General features: G+C 48.7%; 1 protein-coding gene across 4 annotated transcripts in view; it reads right to left on the bottom strand.

Moving 5' to 3' along the window:
• Positions 1-18140, bottom strand: part of MSRA (methionine sulfoxide reductase A) — a 337486-nt gene that overhangs the window by 20875 nt on the left and 298471 nt on the right. The window contains exon 6 of one of the 4 annotated variants that reach the window (XM_054576035.1): positions 381-519. The exons of the other annotated variants lie outside the window; for them this stretch is intronic. Within the exon in view, the coding sequence (XP_054432010.1) occupies positions 436-519 (84 nt within the window). The 3' untranslated portion in view covers positions 381-435. Of the gene's footprint in view, positions 1-380; positions 520-18140 lie in introns of those variants that run through there. 4 annotated transcript variants of the gene reach the window in all.

Below are 18140 nucleotides of genomic sequence, written 5' to 3'. Positions count from 1 at the left end.
AAGTTTTTTGCCCATTTTTTTAACTGACCCGTTTTATTGTTATTGAGTTGTATAAGTTCTTTATACATTCTGAATATAAATTCCTTATCAGATATATAATTTGCAAATATTCTCTTCCATTCTGTGGGTTGTCTTTTTCACTCTCTCAATAGTGTCTTTTGATGCACAAAAGTTTTTAATTTTGAGGAAGTCTAATTTATTTTTCTTTTGTTGCCCATGCTTTTGGTGTCATATCTAAAAAAAAAAAAAAAACACTGCCAAATTCAATGTAGATTTGCATATACTCCGTTGCAAATCCAGTGAAGATTTCCCCCTACATTTTTTTCTAAGAGTCTTATAGTTTTAGCATTTAAGTTTAGATCTTTAATTCGTTTTGAGTCAATTTTTACATGCGGTTTAAGGTGAGGGTCCAATTTCATTCTTCTGCGCCCATATTCAGTCATAAAACTGGCTGTCCAGGTCTCCCAGCGCCGTTTGTTGCAAGACCCTCTTTTCCCCCATTGAATGGCCGTGGCGCTCCTGTCAAAAATCAATCAACCCTATACGTGAGGGTCCAGCCTTCCTTTTTAACATTGACCATTGCCCTTCTTTTTCTGCCACCGCCTCAGCATGTGACTTCCCCCAAAATGCTGGCAACTGCCTGTCCCCTACATTCTCCAACCAGGTCATTGTGGCCTCCAGGCAGCAGGCGCAAAAGGCAGGTTCACTGTTCAAAGTCAGCACAGACGGCTGTACCTCGCTCCGTTCTCCCACACCTGTCCCTGCTCCTGCTTTCCCTCCTCAGTCCCAACCCCAGCCACAGGAGGGAAAACCGTAACGTTATTCTTAGCTCCCGCCCTCATTCAGCCATTCCTTGTAACCGCTACCCCCCATTCGAAGAAACTGAATAGGGCATAGGCCATGAAGTCCCCTATATCTTATTTTTTTCTTAAATCTACTTCTCCCTTCCATCCCCTCCACCACTGCCTTAAACCTGGCTCTCGTCCATCATTTCTTATCCTTAACCCATTTCCTGCCCCTAAGGCCACCCGGTCCCCACCCAGGCTCCCCGGTTCCTCCGGGGTGACTGTGTAACATGCCCATCTGACTCTGCTTCCACTGCTTAGTTCCTCAAAGATTCCCCATTTCCAGGGACACAGTCTGTCCTCCCTACTCCCCTCAATACCTTAGATACTCTGAAACTGCTTCTGGTCCCGAAATAATCTATTGCAATCGTCATTATTTTGCATGTTCCTTTCCTCCTATGAGGAAAGCCCTTACTCCCTGTGGTCCACATTACTGTCCCAAAGCAGCTCACCCATGAGCCTCCTCCGTGACAAGTCTAGACGGTCTCCCAAGACCATCTGTTGCACAGCAGAACGGGTTGTTCCTTCCTATGTGTTGTATTGTGCATCCTTTGTAATTTATTAGTAATGACAATGGTAATGCGACCACCACCGCCATGTCCACAACTCTTTCCTGCAGGCTTCCCGTGTTCCAGCCCTCTGGGGACGCCTGAAGAACACGTATCCCAGTAACACCATACTCATGCATTTCCTTGTCCATATCTTCCCCTAGAAAGTGAGATATTTGGGGACAGGGCGTGCTCTCAATTCATCTCTGCAGCCCCAGCACTGTATCTGGCACCCAGCAGGGGTTAATACACATTTGCTAAATAGAAGAATGACTTCAAGCCCCTACTTTAAAGTTTTGCAGCCCTTGGAAAATTCCAAAGCTTGGGCAGCTGTTCATGTCCTCTGTGCAAATAGGCGGTTTATCAATCCAAAGGCTGGCAGCGGATCTGCTGAGCTGAACTCAGTCCTCAGGCTTTTTCCCAGGGCCGTCCCTCCGCTCGAGCGGAAGCCGCACCTGACGCCCCCGGTAGGAGCTTCTGCCAGGGCGCCCAGAAAGGCTCCGCACAGCCCTACCATTTCTAATGCTATTTTAAAAGTGAACTCAGAAGCAAGGGTGATATTTTTCACCCTTAAGAACAAGATAACTCCTTTGACATAATAAGGTTAAAAAAGAAAGGAAAGCCTCGTACTGCTTTTCCTTTCAGCTGGAATGAAACACACACACACACACACACACACACACACACACACACACACACACCCACACCCCCCCCAACTCCCCAATCTCCCAGTTCCAGCTGGCAGACCACTGGCCTCTCAGCTTCCGAGAAGAAGGGGAGCAGAGAGATCAGCTCTCAGCAGCTGAGAACTTATTTTTGGCTGAACATCTGGTGGAGGAGTTGCTGGCACCAGGCAGCGTCTCCCCCGCACAGCGCGCAGGGGCACTGACGCGATCTGGGCAGAACAGCCCTGTCCAGGCCGGGGCACCCTCCTCTTACACCGTCAGGGACAATCTGACTGTCTCGGGGCCAAGGCAACCTCAGTGGTCAAGGACCTGCTGAGGGACCCCTCAAGGACGGATGGCTGCTCAGCCCCACCAAACAGGATGCTCCGGGGGACCTTGCTGCTGCCCTCAAAGGATGCTCTCTTTTGGAAAAGCGGAGGAAGCCTGTCCTGCTCTAAACCTGAGACTAGGACAAGCGAGTGGAATTACCCAGAGGCAGAATGTAGCCATTTCATCACATAGAAAAACTCCTCTACTCAGAGGTCTCAGATGGTGCATGGATTGCATCAGGACTGTTCAAATACAGGCTGGCTGGCTGGCTGGCTGTTGGCCAGGGATTTTATAAGAGGGACCCCTGGATGGAGTGAATGAAAGCTTAGCTTCTTAAGAGTTGGGAAAGCCAGTGGAGACCAGACAGGAGAAGATGGAAGCTATCACCGTGGGCAGGCAACAGGACTGTGGATGCCAAAATGTTAATACACTCCAAGGTGGATTTTTAGGTTAAGGTACAAATTTGTTGATTTGCTCTGATTTAAGCCACAGAGTAATTGCCAATCTTCTTAGTTTGTGCTGAATCCACACAACCTTTTATAATGTTGGTATTACAACTCAAGTTCAAGGCTTCCTACATTGACACAAGAGAGAACAGAGGGCCTCTACCCACTTCTCTCCTTCACCAAGCTGTTACAATGGGCTCACTTCTTTACTTCTGCCTAGTTCTTTTTTTTTAGTAATTTAGAACAAGAATAAAAAGTCCTGAAGACCGTGAGAAAACAGAATGTTCTTCAAAGAGAGCATTTGCATTTATATTCAATCCAGATATTCGGCACTCCAAAAACATCTTCATGTTCAATGTGGAATATTTTTTTGTGGAAATCTAAAGCAAGAAAACATGAAGTTGGTAAAAGAGAAAAATAACTTTGACTTGTGGAGAGCCTTCCCATTCAAAGTCAGAGATCGCGATCTGTTGTGTGGCCGGTGCTACCTAGCTCCCGTCACAGATGAGGACATGCAGAAGATGTGGCCCCTGCCCTCCAGGGACCTCTGGCCGGCACCGGAGGCCGGGCACCACCGGCGCCCCTGGAGGAGCACACACGCCCCGGGCGCTCACGTTGGTGTCCTGCTCCCACCGGGCTGCTCCCACTCCCCCGGCCTCCCCGGCCCCTGTGGACTACCTGCAGGTCAACAGGTTTGTCCTCCAGCTGCTTTTACTTCAAAGGAGCTCACTCCAAGCGACCTTTGTTAAATTTCCGCAAAGAACCAGGGTCAGGGTCAGGGCCTTGGAGGAGTAGCTCTAAATACGTATCCATTTGCTTGTTGATGTCTCTGCTTTATTCCCCAGGCATTAAAGATGGCTTGCAAAAAGAAAACAAGGCCACATTCTAGGGGAAGGGCCGAGACACAATGGTGGAACGCTCACGTGAACGCTGACGTGCAGGTCAGGGGGTCGTGCATAGTTGCTAAAAGAGAACTACAAATTTGACCCCGTGGATGAATAGGACACAGCGTCCAAGCTGTCCGGGGATGGACAGCAACCCCTGTACTCCTTTCTGGAGTATAAAAGTCCAGGAGCTGGCACACGGTGGATGCTCTAAACGCTCACTGGTCGGACCTGAGTGGGACAGCAGCACACAAGAACCCCTGCCTCGGAGCATGAACATCAGTTGAGTAACCGTGGCTGGGAGGGTAGGGGAAGGCGTCACCCAAGAGGTCTCATCTAAATTAGGCTACTTTGATGGGGAGATTGCCAAATGTCACCAAGCCAGTAATCACTGCTGCCACAAACAGCAGAATGAAAGTGGTCCCATAACTAAAAATGCCACTCAATTCCTCAAGCAAAGGCAGCCCCTGCTGAACAGGGCAGGCTGACAGAGTAGGGGCTGAAACCTCAGTCTGGGGGCCACATCCATGATCTTCAACTTCCTTTGATTTGGGAAATGCCACTCACTGAACAACCTTGAGGTCCTAAATGGAGGTATTGATCTTGAGTCATTTCTAATGGCATTTCCTTTGAGTAAAGAGACAAGGTCATTCAACAGTCAAAAATATGTCATCCTTCCAGAAAGTTCTAATCCTCAAATTACCTTCAACCCACACCTGAAGTCCTTGTACTCTATGGAATCTCAAATGACCTATAATCATTCCCAAAAGGTTTAACAGCCAGGGGATCACGACGTGAGTTCTCAATGCACACTCTCCAAACACTAATCCCATTTTCACTTTTCTGGTTTTCCTCCCAATAGCATTTTCCTTTAATGAGACAGCCTCTTATCACACTGAAGCTCCAAATATAGGAGCATGAGAAGTTACTAAAGTGCTACTACATCTTCTTCCACTGAAATGCTGCACCTTCTTTCACAGGCTCTGCTACTCAATGTGTAAGGAAAAGGGGGTGGGGAGAGGAGAGGACTTCAGAGGTAAAGAAGGACAGCATCGGCTAAATGCATTAATGCTTCATCCTGGAGGCCTGCTACTTGTACCCAGCACAGAAACCATCAATAACAATGTCTTCTTGTCCCTCTGATTCAACTGGCTGCTGGTACCAGTTAGTGAATTGAAAAAACACCCTGAAGGAAAAGAAGGTGGGGGGATCGGGCCAGGCAGTGGGGAGAAGCCAGCCTGAGAGATGAAAGGTTGTAGCTAAGGGAAGGGAGTGGGGAGTGAGCAGCATCAGACATGGGTTATTTCAACAGAAATTGTGCAATACAAAGTGTAGACAAGACATGGCCCACTTGAGTTTGACCACACTTGCAGGGCCTTGTGAAGATTGACAGAAACAGGAATTTTTGTGAAATGTCGATTCAGGTTTCAGCTTTTACAGAGAAAGGGACTGTGTGCTTAGGAGGACCACTTAATATTTTTACTAAAGATATTTGCCTCTGAGACTCACAGAAGATATGTCATCCAAAAACATGAGGACTTTACCATTTTTCAGGGATGCAAGCAAACAGAAGATGAAAAACACTCTCAGAAGTAGGCAAATGCATTTTCACTCAATCAGAGAGGGTTGCAGGTTGTCCTGTGCTGAAAGGTAATTTCTGTAGCTAGGGTGAACCCAGGGTCAGCAGACGCGAAGGCATTCTTGTCTCATGGACACGGACAACAGTGCGGTGATTGTGGGGCGGCGGGGTGGTGGGGGGATAAATGGTAACAGAAAGAAATACAGTGAGAGTGTTTCATCTTTTCTGACGGCTGAGTAGCTTCCCATTGTATATATGTGCCACATATTTATACAATCATCTATTGAAGGACACTTTGGATGTTTCTGGGTCATGGTCATGTGAATAATGCCACAATGAACACAGAGATATATACCTTCATGAACAAACGTTTTCAAATTCTGGGGGGAAGATACTTGGAAGAAGGACTGACCTCAGCCAAACTTTGCAGTCTTAATTCCTCTACTCCCTACTCTTTCCTACAAACATCTGTGGTTCTGCCCAAGGAACATACTGTCTCCCAGATTAAATAGTTTAGGGCATTCCTTCTTCCTCTGATGTAGTCCCTCTCTCCTACCCACCACAGTTCTTTGTAAAGTGCGCGTGTGTGCACTTCCACTTCTGGTTGAAAACTCTACTTCTCTTTCAAGTCACACTCCAAACAGGAACATCCTCTCATCCACCGGAAGGCATTCCTGGTTTCTCCAGGTCAGAACTCCATGCTCCCTACTGTGTGTTTCTAGAGCATCCTGAGCTCATCCCGTTGTCATTTACCACACTCTTCTAGGTGGCTGTGTGTGCTGGTTTCTTCCGCTTGATTGTAAGTCAACTTGAAAGCAGATTGAGCTGTAACCATTTTTACTGGTTTCCCCCACCCTGACACCTCAGGGCCTAAGACAGTGTCTTAAACATGGTAGATACTCAGCCAATGTGTTGGCCGAATGGATTATTTAATCACAGATAATTTATTTATCATCAATAAGTATCGACAATATTGAAAAAAAATCTGGATCCAAATCACACAAATAACCTGCTATGATGTTAGATAAAAATGAGACAAGCCAATTCACATTTGTATTTCCTGGTACAGTTATTTAGGAACTAACTGATGCCATTTGCTGGAGCAGAGTGTGGAAAAAAAGAGCTCCTAGTTCATTACTGAGAGCAGCGAGAGGTGCAAAATGTGACCGGGCGTGAAGCAACTCTGTCTTCTGGCTGCTGTGTGACTTCGGGCAAGTTACACAGCCTCCTGAGCCTTCCTTCCCCCATCTGTAAAATGGAGGTGAGGATTCTGCTAATCTAACAAGGCTGTTCAGAGAATCAGTGAGATGATGCACATGAAAGAAATTTAAGAACTAAAAATATGCTAGTCAAATGAGGAAACTTATATAGTTATTTATGTAAATCTTACTGTGACAAGCAAAGTTTTGTAGTTAATATAATATGAATCCCAGTTTTTTGGATGATGTAAAGGAGACTGGGATGGGAAGGGTGGAGAGCTCTATTCATGTGCTGGCAAAGGGTCTGATGCCTTGGGATATTTTCTTTGAAAATAAAAACTATTATCTTTAAGACCACAGGGTTTTAGCTGCCAAAAATACAGACACACAGTGTCACAGTGTTAACTTCCGTTTCTCTATAATAAAAACACTGAACGGCCTCTTTTGATTTTGGAAAGGTCAATGAGAAAAAAACTCATCATAACACGATGAAGAGACTGGTAAAATATTTAAATGTGATTATAAATATACAAGATGCAGATGCCATTTAGTTAATCGTTTCTACCAACACCCTAGAAACCTCACATTAACGCTGGACGTGTTGTCTTAGGGTCTCTCCCATCTGCTGTTTACTTTGCCACCGATCGCAGAAAGCTTACACGACACAAGGCCTGTGGGCCGGCCATGTGGCCATGCATACATTACACTGTCTTCAGACCACATAACCACCCCCGTGGCATCTTGATGTAAAAACATGAAGCCTGCATAGTGACCATGTAGCATGGCACACAGGATGCCCGGGGTCCAGTCGCAAAACTGTCTCCATTCAATACGTGCATGTGCATGGGTATTGCCACGTCACTGCGCATGCATGCGTCCGCCGTGCTGACTCCACAGTCAGAGGTCCTGGCTGCCCATGTGCAGGTTGTAAACCATGCAAGGCACCTACGTGCCAGTCACTCCTCAGTATTTACAATTCGTGCTGTCATCAAATACACAGTATTTCCATATACATTCCATGCTTATATAACTACCAATTCTAAGCCTGATTGCCAAGCTGGACATCTGTCATACCTAGGTGCTTGTGGTCACCACGCTGTGTTCACAACAGCATCCAGGAGTACGTCACACCACGCGGTGACCATGGGCCAGGTGTTGACTTATTGTGCCAATTCCCTTCAAGATGGCATTCTTTGCCTAGAACACAAGGCCCATTTTCACTAAAAGCCATGGAATACCTCTCAGCTATACAGCAGGATTTGCTGTAATTACTTTGGATTCAAGTCTGAAAACTCCATTATCACTAGTTCAGTGGGAAAATAAACAGAAACATGTGTTCAACCAATGGTAAAGAAACAAACATCAAGCTGGTGTTGTATCCACTTGAAAAGCAGAAGAGGCCTTGACCCCTCCACACACTGGAGATGGGGTGCAGTGGGGCGGGGCCAGCTCTGCTTTAGGTCTCCCCCCCTTTCTCCTGGGGCTCCGGAGTAGCTTCAGGTAGCTGAGGTCAGTTCCATTCTCACTGCCTAACTCGGGGCATAGGGACTACAGAACATTTCTCTAGTGTAGGGATGTTCCTTTGAGGTTAGTTAATTCAACCCTCCTAATATCATAGATGAAAAAACTGAAGCCCAGGGGTAAAGGGATGGCTGTGGGCCACAACGCTGATTGAAGGATGCAGTGTATTCACAGGGATGTACTTAGCTACCAGGTTAACTTTTAATTACAGAATATACTTGGCTACTGAGCATATTTACTGATAACAAAAAGAGCATCATGACCTGATCCAGAGAGACAGAAAGAGAGAGAGAGAGAAAGAGCAGGAGATGAGGGTAGAATGTGGAGCTCAGGAACAAGACGAGGCTGGAGGTGGGGACCAGCAGGGAGGGACACTGGGCCATGTCCGGCTTTGACACTGACCAGCCATTTGGTCTGAGAAAAGCCATCTTCTCTCTGTGGCTGACCACTGCTGAGCTGGAAATGCGAGGAGTCTGCCTCCACAATCCCTTCTAACAGTCATGATTCAGATGTAGGCAGTATAAGCATCATTCAACGTATGGGGAAGCCCTGGCATGCAGGCCGCTGAAATTTAAGAGGGAAGGAGAGGGATGTCCACCCACTCAGCAATGGTCGGTCTAGACGGTGCGTCCTCATTCCCCTCTTCCTCACCGTGAGGGTCTCAGGTTAGCTGTCACGGTCACGTGGAAGAATACAGTCTTCCCTGCGTCCCTCCCTTCACAGAAGCGAACCTTCTGCTGTAAAGCCAAAGGGGGAGGTTGTGATTCATCAAGTCTCCTTACTCTGTTTTCTGAGCACTCTATGTTCATGCAGTGAGTTCTTTTAAACCTGGAAGTCTGAAAACTAAGCTTAAAATATCAACTTTTAAAAATATAGAGAAACATTTCAGACACTGTGGCAAAACTAGGCCAGTGACCCAAGTCCCTAGTAGGTGGAGCGCAGTATTTCAAAGAAGATGCCCCCTTCTGCCCACCTGCTAGTCCATCGCTTCCTTCTACAGGGGCCGCAGGAAGCCACGCACAAATGAGCCCACAAATTACTCTTCTTGGACTCAAGGGCAGACGGTTAGGTGTGGTTGTGTAGACGGAGAACCTGGCTCGCCAAGGGTCAGATGGCCCGATGTGCGACCCCCGGAACACACCCACGTCTCTGGTCCAGCCATCCTTACCCGTGTCATGTCACGGCTGTCCTTACAGGACCTCTACCAAGTCCTCTTGGGCTCGTTCCTTGGATTTAACATAAGTAAAATGCCCACCGGATTATCAATGATTAATGAAAAATATTTTCATGGAGTTTAAAGATTTGAGTTGGGTTTAATCACCCAGAATGCTACAGACACCCACGGCTGTGCTGGGCCCCAGGCAGCGCGCCGGATACTGCGCATGCAGTCCAGCGCCCTGCCCCAGGCGGGGCCAATCTAAACACTCGTGCGCACTTTCATATGACGAAACTGGAACTTAAGTCACCAAGACAAAGAGCACGCCAAGGGCTGGAGCAGCGCTGAAATCCAGGTTTCCTGCCATCACGCAGTGATGAATAAACCTCTTTTCTAACTGGGCCAAACTGGGTTGCATTACAAATGAATGAAAGGTTGAAGGGGGAAATATAAGTCAGGTAAAATTAGCTTAATATTTTCATAAAAGCGTTCTTCCCACAGAGTCGGAATTTTGTAAGTTGAGAAACACTGCCCTCTGTTTTTGCTTTTTGAAACCCCTGAACACGCGCTGCATTTGAGAATGGGCAGAATTCACCTTTAAAATCTCAGAGCACAATACCTCATGCTATTTTAAAATGTAATTTTATGTCCTTCATTTCTGCACCTTTAAAATGGAGTTAATGCGTGTCCACACCTCTCAGGCTGCTCAAGTAAAGGTAATACGTACAAAAACAATACGATGACATAATTCACTGAACAAACGTAAGGTGTCGTTTTATTGTTGTAATAATTACTTTGACCTGATAAATATCTATAAAGTTTCCCAAATCATCAGGTGACAACAGTCAGACATGTAAGAATGTGCTTTAACCAGAAGTTTTCGTTTTGCTTTCTACCATGTCATTGGTGTCCCCAGGGATGCCACTGGCTTCCTGAGGTGGAGGCAGGGAGGCGGGGGTCAGGGAGCCGGGCTGTGAGACCTGAAGGGCAAGGAGCCCTGAGGATGAGCCTGATCAGAGCCAACAGCCGAGCAGACGAGTCCTGCCGGTCATCTATCCTTGATGGACCCCTTAACCAGGTCATTGGTAGTTGTCCCCCATTTGTACAAGGAAACAAAAGGCTCCTGACACACGACCGCACAGGGACCCCTCCACTCAACTGGGCATGCCCACTCCACAGGGACGCCTTTGTTCCCTCACAGCAAGACCCCGTGCTGGGCCTGACACTGAGCCCATGGGCGCCAAGCAAGTCTTTAGTCAGGCCGCTGTGAGAGATTCTGCAAGTGCCCAGCCAGGGACCACAGGACTAGGAGAGGGAGAGATGGATCCCCCCAGGGGCACGGCAGAGGTGGCAACTGAGCTGGGTCTGCAGCAAGAAGGGTAGTGCGAGCCAAGTAACAGGGAGCAGAGTTTGCTACCCCACAATATGCTTTTTGAGGGGATATTGAATCTTTTACGCTGGAAATCCCTTGACCTTCCCCCTCACTGCCTAAAAGGGTTTATTTGGAGGACCGGCCCCAGGGAGGAAGCTCTCGTCACAGACAACTGCACTTTAACAGGAACTAGGTGTGACTGACAGGTGGAACCTAGCAAGGCCATCTTGGTCAAAAGACCACTCTGTGTCTCATTGTTAAAGATGGCCCAGCAAACTTTTTTTTTTTTTTAAACCAAGTATTTGCTTTTCCATCTCCATGTGAATTGCCTTCCTGCCCTTTGAAATCCTTCCTCACCTTCTCCTTAGCTCAAAATAACCTGTAAGCCTCAACCACCCGTTTGTTCCTGGGCCCCCTATTCTGATGAAACCCTCAAATGTACATATGTAACTAAATGTGGTTCTTGTCTCCTGGTAACCCACCTCATGTTACTGTTATTATTAAGTTGGCCAGAGGAACTAAGAGGGGAGCAGCACAATTTCCCCTCCCCTACACATGGCAGGCATGGGCGAGTCGGAACACTGGACCCACCTGGCTTCAGCTTAGGTTTGCACACAACAGGAGCCTGCACTGGGAGTGACCTTGAATGACCCTGAATTTCAGGAAAGTGTCTGGTTGTGGGCATGGGAACAACTGCAGTCCACTGATAAAAAGAGTGAAATCACCAGGAGGTAGAGGAAGGTTAACCTGCAGCTGAGCTGAACCAGAGGCCTGGGGAGGAGAGAGGCAGGCAGAGAGCAGGGAGGGTCTCCTCCAACCCACCCAGGAGGCACAGGAAGAGCGGAGAGACCCGGTCAGGAGGAAATCCCTCGGGAGCTCTTATAACCATCTCCCACTCTTTTTTTTTTTTTTTTTAAAGAATAACTTGGTTACTGCAGTAGTAAGAAGAAAGTTCCAATTGAATGCGAAAACAAACAATGATCAATTAATTTCACTATTTTTAAGAGCACCATAGCTACTTTAAAAAAAAAAGAAAAAAGATACTGCAAAGGGAACCAAGTACTTTTCTTTTTAACCCCTCACATTATAATTGTACTGTCGTCTCTCCTCTTACCGCACCTCAGAAATAACCTAAAATACTTCTCATACAAGTATATCACTCCTCACTTTAGAAAACTCTCCACTGATTCTCAAGCATGGCCACACTGGGGAACTTAAAACACACACACACACAAATGCCAGAGCCCTTTTCCTCAGAGGAACGCTGGCTGGACTGTCTGGGGTGGGGCCTGGGGTCAGCCATTTTTAAAGCATACAGGGAATTTTAAAATGCCGCCTGCACGTTGAAGTAATGCTTCAGGTCAGTGGTTCTCAACTGTAGACAAGTTCCCCCCCAGAGGACATTTAGTAATGTCTGGGGACATTTTTCATTGACACAACTGGGGCAGGGGGGTGGGGTGGGGTGGGGACTGACCTGCCGGCATCTAATGCAGTAGAGGCCAGAGGAGCTGCTAAACACCCCGCAGCGCACAGGGCCGCATCCCACCCCCTAACAGAGAAGCGCCTGGCCCAAAATGTCAGCTGCTGCTGAGAACCCCTGCTCTTGTTAAATACGATATTGAGGGCTGTGTCGTGTGTGTCACGAGGAGCTTGATGAAGGGAAGAAGGCAGGATTTGAACCCTGAGCAAATTCTTTCGCCTCTCCCACCTCCAGAAAGCCACCTCTCCTCTCCTGGTTTCCACAGCACAGGACCCTCTTCTGTCACTCTGTGCTCTTTCTTCGTCACCTTTGCAAGCTCTCCTTTTCCTCCCCTGTCAATTGTCGACGTTCTGTCCTTCACCTGATTTTAGAGAATACCTCCCCTGGATGGATGAGAAACTTCACAGTGCACCCTCCTGTTTGAAAGAACCACTCAAGCATTCTTTAAAAGCTAGTGAATGCTACATTTTGTATCTCCTCTGCTGGCACCCCCAGCTTCAGACTTTCATTTTGTAAAAAATAACATGAGTGGAGCCATTTTAACGTGGGGCTGGAGCAGCCATTCCAGAGGAACTGTCCTGCCTGTCCTGTTTTCTGAACCTTTGATGGGGCCCAAATGCCAACATTCCAAGACGTCAGCGAGGATGAAAATTCCCTGCCTAAAGGACAGATAAAAGTGAACTTTTATCTGGTTTACTCTGCCTGACCAGTGCAGTACAAATCTAGCTTTGTCAGCACCAGTGAACTTTTCTTAAAAACAACTTATCTAATCTTTCTTTTTTCCCCACTAAAATCCAATTCTCTCTCCTTTGATCAGGACGCTCTTTGGGTTTCTACCTAAATCTGTGTAACCTGAATTGCAATTCTTTGATCCCAAATAAACGATTTGCCTCTTGAACTGATTCTTGTTTTTTTTACGATTGACATTTCCGCTGCCTCCCGGAAATCTCCAAGGGGCTGTTTCAACGAAGGCATCAAGTGCGCCCTCCCACTTTACACTCAGTCCCTTTTCTGAGAGCCAGCCCCGCTCTATCACCCACAAGAGAATAATCTCTTAAATCGCAGACCTGATCTCACTCCCGTGCCTCCACCTGCCCCCAGGAACAGAGGCCCAACCCCTCCCATCTCTCTCCCACCCTCCCCTCGGCCCACACCCAGGGTACGCCCTCCACCACAAAGCACCACCCACCATTCTGACATTCTCTCCTTGGTCAAACTCTAGTTCAGCTCCTCTGAACTCTTCTCAACCAGGCCCTGACTTGTGGGCTTCCATTTGTATCTCTGCATTAACCAATTTTAGCAAGAATTGTACTAAGTCGGTTTAACCAGAACCCCCCACCCTACCCCACCCCAATATCTGATCACCTTTGACAACTGATTGGGTTCCTCATCACCCACCATCACCAGCTGCTATCTGATCATCCTGGCCCACCTTTAGCAAGAACCCTGTTAGGTTGGTTTACCCATGATGTTTCCTCTTAGTAATTTTCCGTCTCACCCCCCCGACCCCCTCCTAGTCCTTGCTTACAAATTCCTACTTTTCCTTGTTGTATTTGGAGCCGAGCCCAATTTCTCTCTCCTGCTGCAAAACCCTGTTGTGATAGTCCCCCTGGAATACAGTCTTCCTTACACATTAATAGACATCATGAATAATTTTATTTTTTCTTTAACAAATGTGAGACTGCTACCTAGCCCAGTTCTCAATCCTGGCTGCATCCTGGAAACAACAGTAGGTGTCTAAAAACACCTAACAAACAAGCAAACAAAACCCTCCTTAGGCCTGGGTTCCCCCTCAGGCCAGCTAAACGCCAGAGGCAGCAGGGCAGAGGCGACCCCACTGAGCAGCCGGGGTTGAGGACCTGTGGCCCGGACACCTTTCCCCTGCGCCGCCTAAAGCAAGCGCATGGTTCCGCTGGCTGTCTCGAGAGGCTTCCTGGTGAGCGTGACCAGGGCGCGTACCACACGGCACTGCCGGGGTGTGGAGAGCGGGGACTCTGGTTTTCACACCGTGGGAGCCTGGCAGCGTGTGGGAACCGCTCTGAGGGAGTCGGAGCCTGGGGCTGGAGCGGAGGGAGAGTCTCCCCGTCAAGGCGGGCGCCACTCCTTACCGCATCTCTCATCTCCGTGGGCAGCGGCGCTGTCCCCCAGTTCTCCGGGGCAACAGGGCCCTACCTGTCAGGCGTTTCTAATTTAAGGAACAAGCTCTGGGCTCATAGCTGCCCTAAAACTGGCAGGTAAATGTCACAGTTAGCATTTTAATGTGTAGCTTCACAGAGCAAGGGGGATCTAGAGTCCTTGATTTGGGGGTGAATGTCAGCAGTGTGAAGGCAGTCCTGTCCCCCATGTCCAGAACCCCTGAGAAAGGAGTGGGTGTGAGCCACTGAAGAAGGACCCTAAAGTTCTTCCCATCTCTAACATCCTGCAATGTTCTGACAAACAAAACAGAACTGCTTTGTCCTTTGCTGTGCACAAATGAAGCAGGAATCACCAAAATGAGGGTGATAAAGAGCAGGAAGGAAATTCACAAAGGCAAGAAAGCTCAAAAGGAACCTACAATTTTATTGCTGTCACTGGGCTTTGTCTGAAAGAGGGGGGATGTCACCTGGAGTGGCTGGAAGAACGATTCCAATCGCGCTTCCCAGAATACTGCACTTCGTATTCCTTTTGATTCCAAGGTGTCTAATATGGTTTCCAAAACATTTTTATAAATGTCAAACTCCCTGTCAATCCTAAACCACCTGGAAAAAAAAAATAACTGACAGGCAGCTAAATTAAGGAGCTATAATTTCGCTGAAGTGTTTCAGGGACCTTTTAAGCCACAAGAACCAAATTGAAATTGTTTCAATAGAGCCCAGAAAATGCTTGAGTTAGAATAGACCACACAAAACTCTCTCTCTCTCTCTCTCTCTCACACACACACACACACACACACACTTCAAAACTGAATCAAATTTCCTAAGAGGGTAGATCTTAAGTGTTTTCACCACACACACACACACACACACACACACACACACACACACACACACACAGTGGTAACTATCTGAAGAGATAAATATATTAATTGGGTTTAAGATGGTGATCATTTCACACCGCACATGTATGTCAAATCATCAACTTGTGCACTTTAAATATGCACAATTCTTAATCGTCGAATATATCTCAATTAAAAAAACCGAGCCTCAGGAGATGAGCTGGAGCCTTCTCCCCCGACCCCCCTGTAGACTCCGTCCCAAGCTCCCCTGCACCACGGCTCCCACAGGCGATCCTACCGCAGACCCCTCCCCCAGCCGCCGCTGCTGCCCTGGCAGCCTCCTTGCTTTCCGGATGGCAGCAGACTTGGCTGGCTCTGTCCCCTGGGCGGTCCTGACTCTGCCGTCACCTCGCTCTATGGATCTGACCACGTCCCCAGGCCTCCGATGTTCTGCCTCGAAGCCCAAGGGGCCGACCTAGGTTTTCTCTTATGGACACTTCCAGATCTCTCGGAAACCTCCACACTCCTGCCCTTTTCAAAAAGTTGAAGGTCTGGGAATTCTCTTCTCCCATCCAGCACCCCAGGAAAAGAGGGAAGTTTTACAAGAGAAAGACACATTTAGGAAGCTGAATGCCTGCAAAGGAGGGGACTGGGCAGGGGGGCCCTGAGGCCGGCCAGGAGGCGGACCCACTGGCGCGCTGTGTGATTCGGCCTCCGCGAACAGCTGGCTGGGGGCGGCCCTGGACCTCTTCCAAGATGCCACTGTCCTTCACTACGGGGAGGGTGCATCCACCTGGGGAGAAGGACCGGGGAATGCCCTTCTGGCTTTATGTGACCTTCAGCCTACTCAAGACCATTGCCACCTGCAAAATACGAAAACAGAGCCGAGGTCTTTGTGAAGCTACAGCTAGTGGACCCCAAAGGCCCGTGAGCCAGATTTTCATGAGATGCTTTGGCAAAGCCCTCACCTGGCACCACCTTGACAGCCCTAGATCAGGTCTCCAAATGAGAGGCAGGTGTAGAATGACAGCCTCTGGTCATTTTGCAAATAGGGCACTCAAGGTGTGCCCTCCTCCCAGGTCAAGCGGAGCCTCTACACCAGCTGCTACCAATGGGCCTGGGCACGAAACGCAGTTCAAGGGAGACTGGTGGCTGGCATCTCCTCAAAACCAGTGAGGGCTGGGGAACAAAGAGTAGGGAGGTCAGAGCCCTGGGCTCCATCCTAAAGCTGTAAGAGACCACAGTAGTGGGGCGAGGGGGGATGCCTCAGGCAGAGCCTCTTCAAGTCCAAAGGCCCCTGAGCTGCTGGCAGGGCTCCACCCCCTGGAGAAGCAGCCAGAGGGGGAGAAGCAGCCAGACGTGACCCAATCTGCTGACAGGAAATGGAGACCCAAAGCAGGTACTATGGACAACAATCTTTGCCCCAGGTCAATGGTCAGTGCAAGCCACTTAACCTCACTGTGTGGGCCTCACCTGCCGAGTGGGCAGGAGAGCCCCATGTCACGAAGAGCAATGTGGAACCACTGATAGGGCATACGTGCAGGTTGCCACCAACAGGAGAGACAATGGCATAAAAAAATGTCCTAACCATTACCCTTAGATCTAGTCATCCCACACCTAGCGATTTATCCCAACAAAATCATTTAAAAAGATACAGCGTCACTTCTATGGCCCAAGAACGGTAAGTGGTCTTGTCGAAACAAAGAAGCTACCCCTAGGGGCCGTGTGGGTCAAGCTGCGTGTTTCAGACTCTAGAGGGCTGTGCCCGGCTGGAGGAGAAAGGAGACGCGGACACGGCCGTGGGAGAGGGAGAAGGTGGAGGCGGCAGCCGAAAGAAGGAGGGGCATTCCTGCTGGGGACCAGGATGCTCAGGAAATGACCGACAGCCGGCCTGGCACAGGGTGAGGCCACAGGCTTCCAGCCCATCAGGGCAGGGAGGTGCCCATCCCCACCCCACACCGGGCCCCCCTCTGCTGACGCCACCTGCAAGCAAAATGAGAAGATGCTCAGGTTAACAAGGCTCGGCAGAGCAGGGATCCCTTAGCCAGGACACCTCCCTGTGACTGAGTATCTGTTCTGGGTGTTTTGTTGTTGGCTTTGACACTATGTAATCTTTGTAGGTAATTGTACTGGTTGAGGACTTCGGGGAGGTCAGACTTTGAGCTGACAGGAAGTCATGTGGATCGCCCCAGAAACGGACCTCGCCCTGGACAGGCAGGTGACTTCTCCCACAGTGAAAAGCGGCAAGTTGCCAAATGTCTAGGGGCAGGGCGGTCAAGCACATAAAGCCGGTCACATGAGGGAAGTGTTTTTGCAGTCACTGAAAGTGGCAAGTATGAAGGTTATAAAGCAATGGGGGCAGGGAAGAAGCACTAATAATGTTAAGTGAAAAAAGTACAACACAAAAACATCTCTGTACAATGTCATCTGTGTTAAAAAAAAAAAAAAAAAATACATGGGCAAATCAACAAAGCCTGGAAGAGAGCCCAGGAAGATGGAAACAGTCACTGGACCGGGCAGTGGGGCTATGGGTAATTTTTCAAAGTATCTTCATTGTTGTAGTGTTGCCTTAATAATGAAATACAGTTTTAAATAAGAGATACACAGACAACGGTTCTCAAAGTGTAGGGTCAGGCTGGTGCAGCGGTCCTCAGACGTCGGCCTGCCTTGGTCCACTCACAGGGCTTGTTAAACACAGACAGCTCAGCATGCCCCCACGGTTTCTGAGTCAGTAGGTCTGAGGCAGGGCCCAAGTTTGTATTTTTGACAAGTTCCCAGGTGGTGCTGGCGCCCCTGAGCCCACACTTTGAGAAATGGGGGGCTGCTTGGTGGTCCCTGTGCAAGTGTGAACTGTGAGCTGTTGAGGAGGATGTCAGTCCTCGCCAATGTGGCGAGTCTCTAGCTGGCCCAGGACACGATGCCAGTCTACGTTCTGAGGGGCACGGTAAGCCCGGGCACCTCTATCCTGTTCACAGGCAGGGTCGCCAGCTCAGCAAGGCCTCTGGGGTTGCTGCCCTGATGGGAACATTCCTTGCAGCTCACAGAGCCTGAGGGGTCGTGAGAAGCAGGTAAGCCCCAGCCGTCCTGGTTTCTGGGGAGCGCTGGGGCCTGACTGCAGGGCTCCCCGGTAGGCATTCCGCT

The sequence above is a fragment of the Pteronotus mesoamericanus genome, unplaced genomic scaffold (genome assembly GCF_021234165.1).
Source record: "Pteronotus mesoamericanus isolate MK-2021 breed Mesoamerican mustached bat unplaced genomic scaffold, CSHL_Meso_final contig_32, whole genome shotgun sequence".
Taxonomy (NCBI): domain Eukaryota; kingdom Metazoa; phylum Chordata; class Mammalia; order Chiroptera; family Mormoopidae; genus Pteronotus; species Pteronotus mesoamericanus.
The sequence above is the reverse complement of the archived record's forward strand: the minus strand, read 5'-3'. Positions and strand labels throughout refer to the sequence as shown.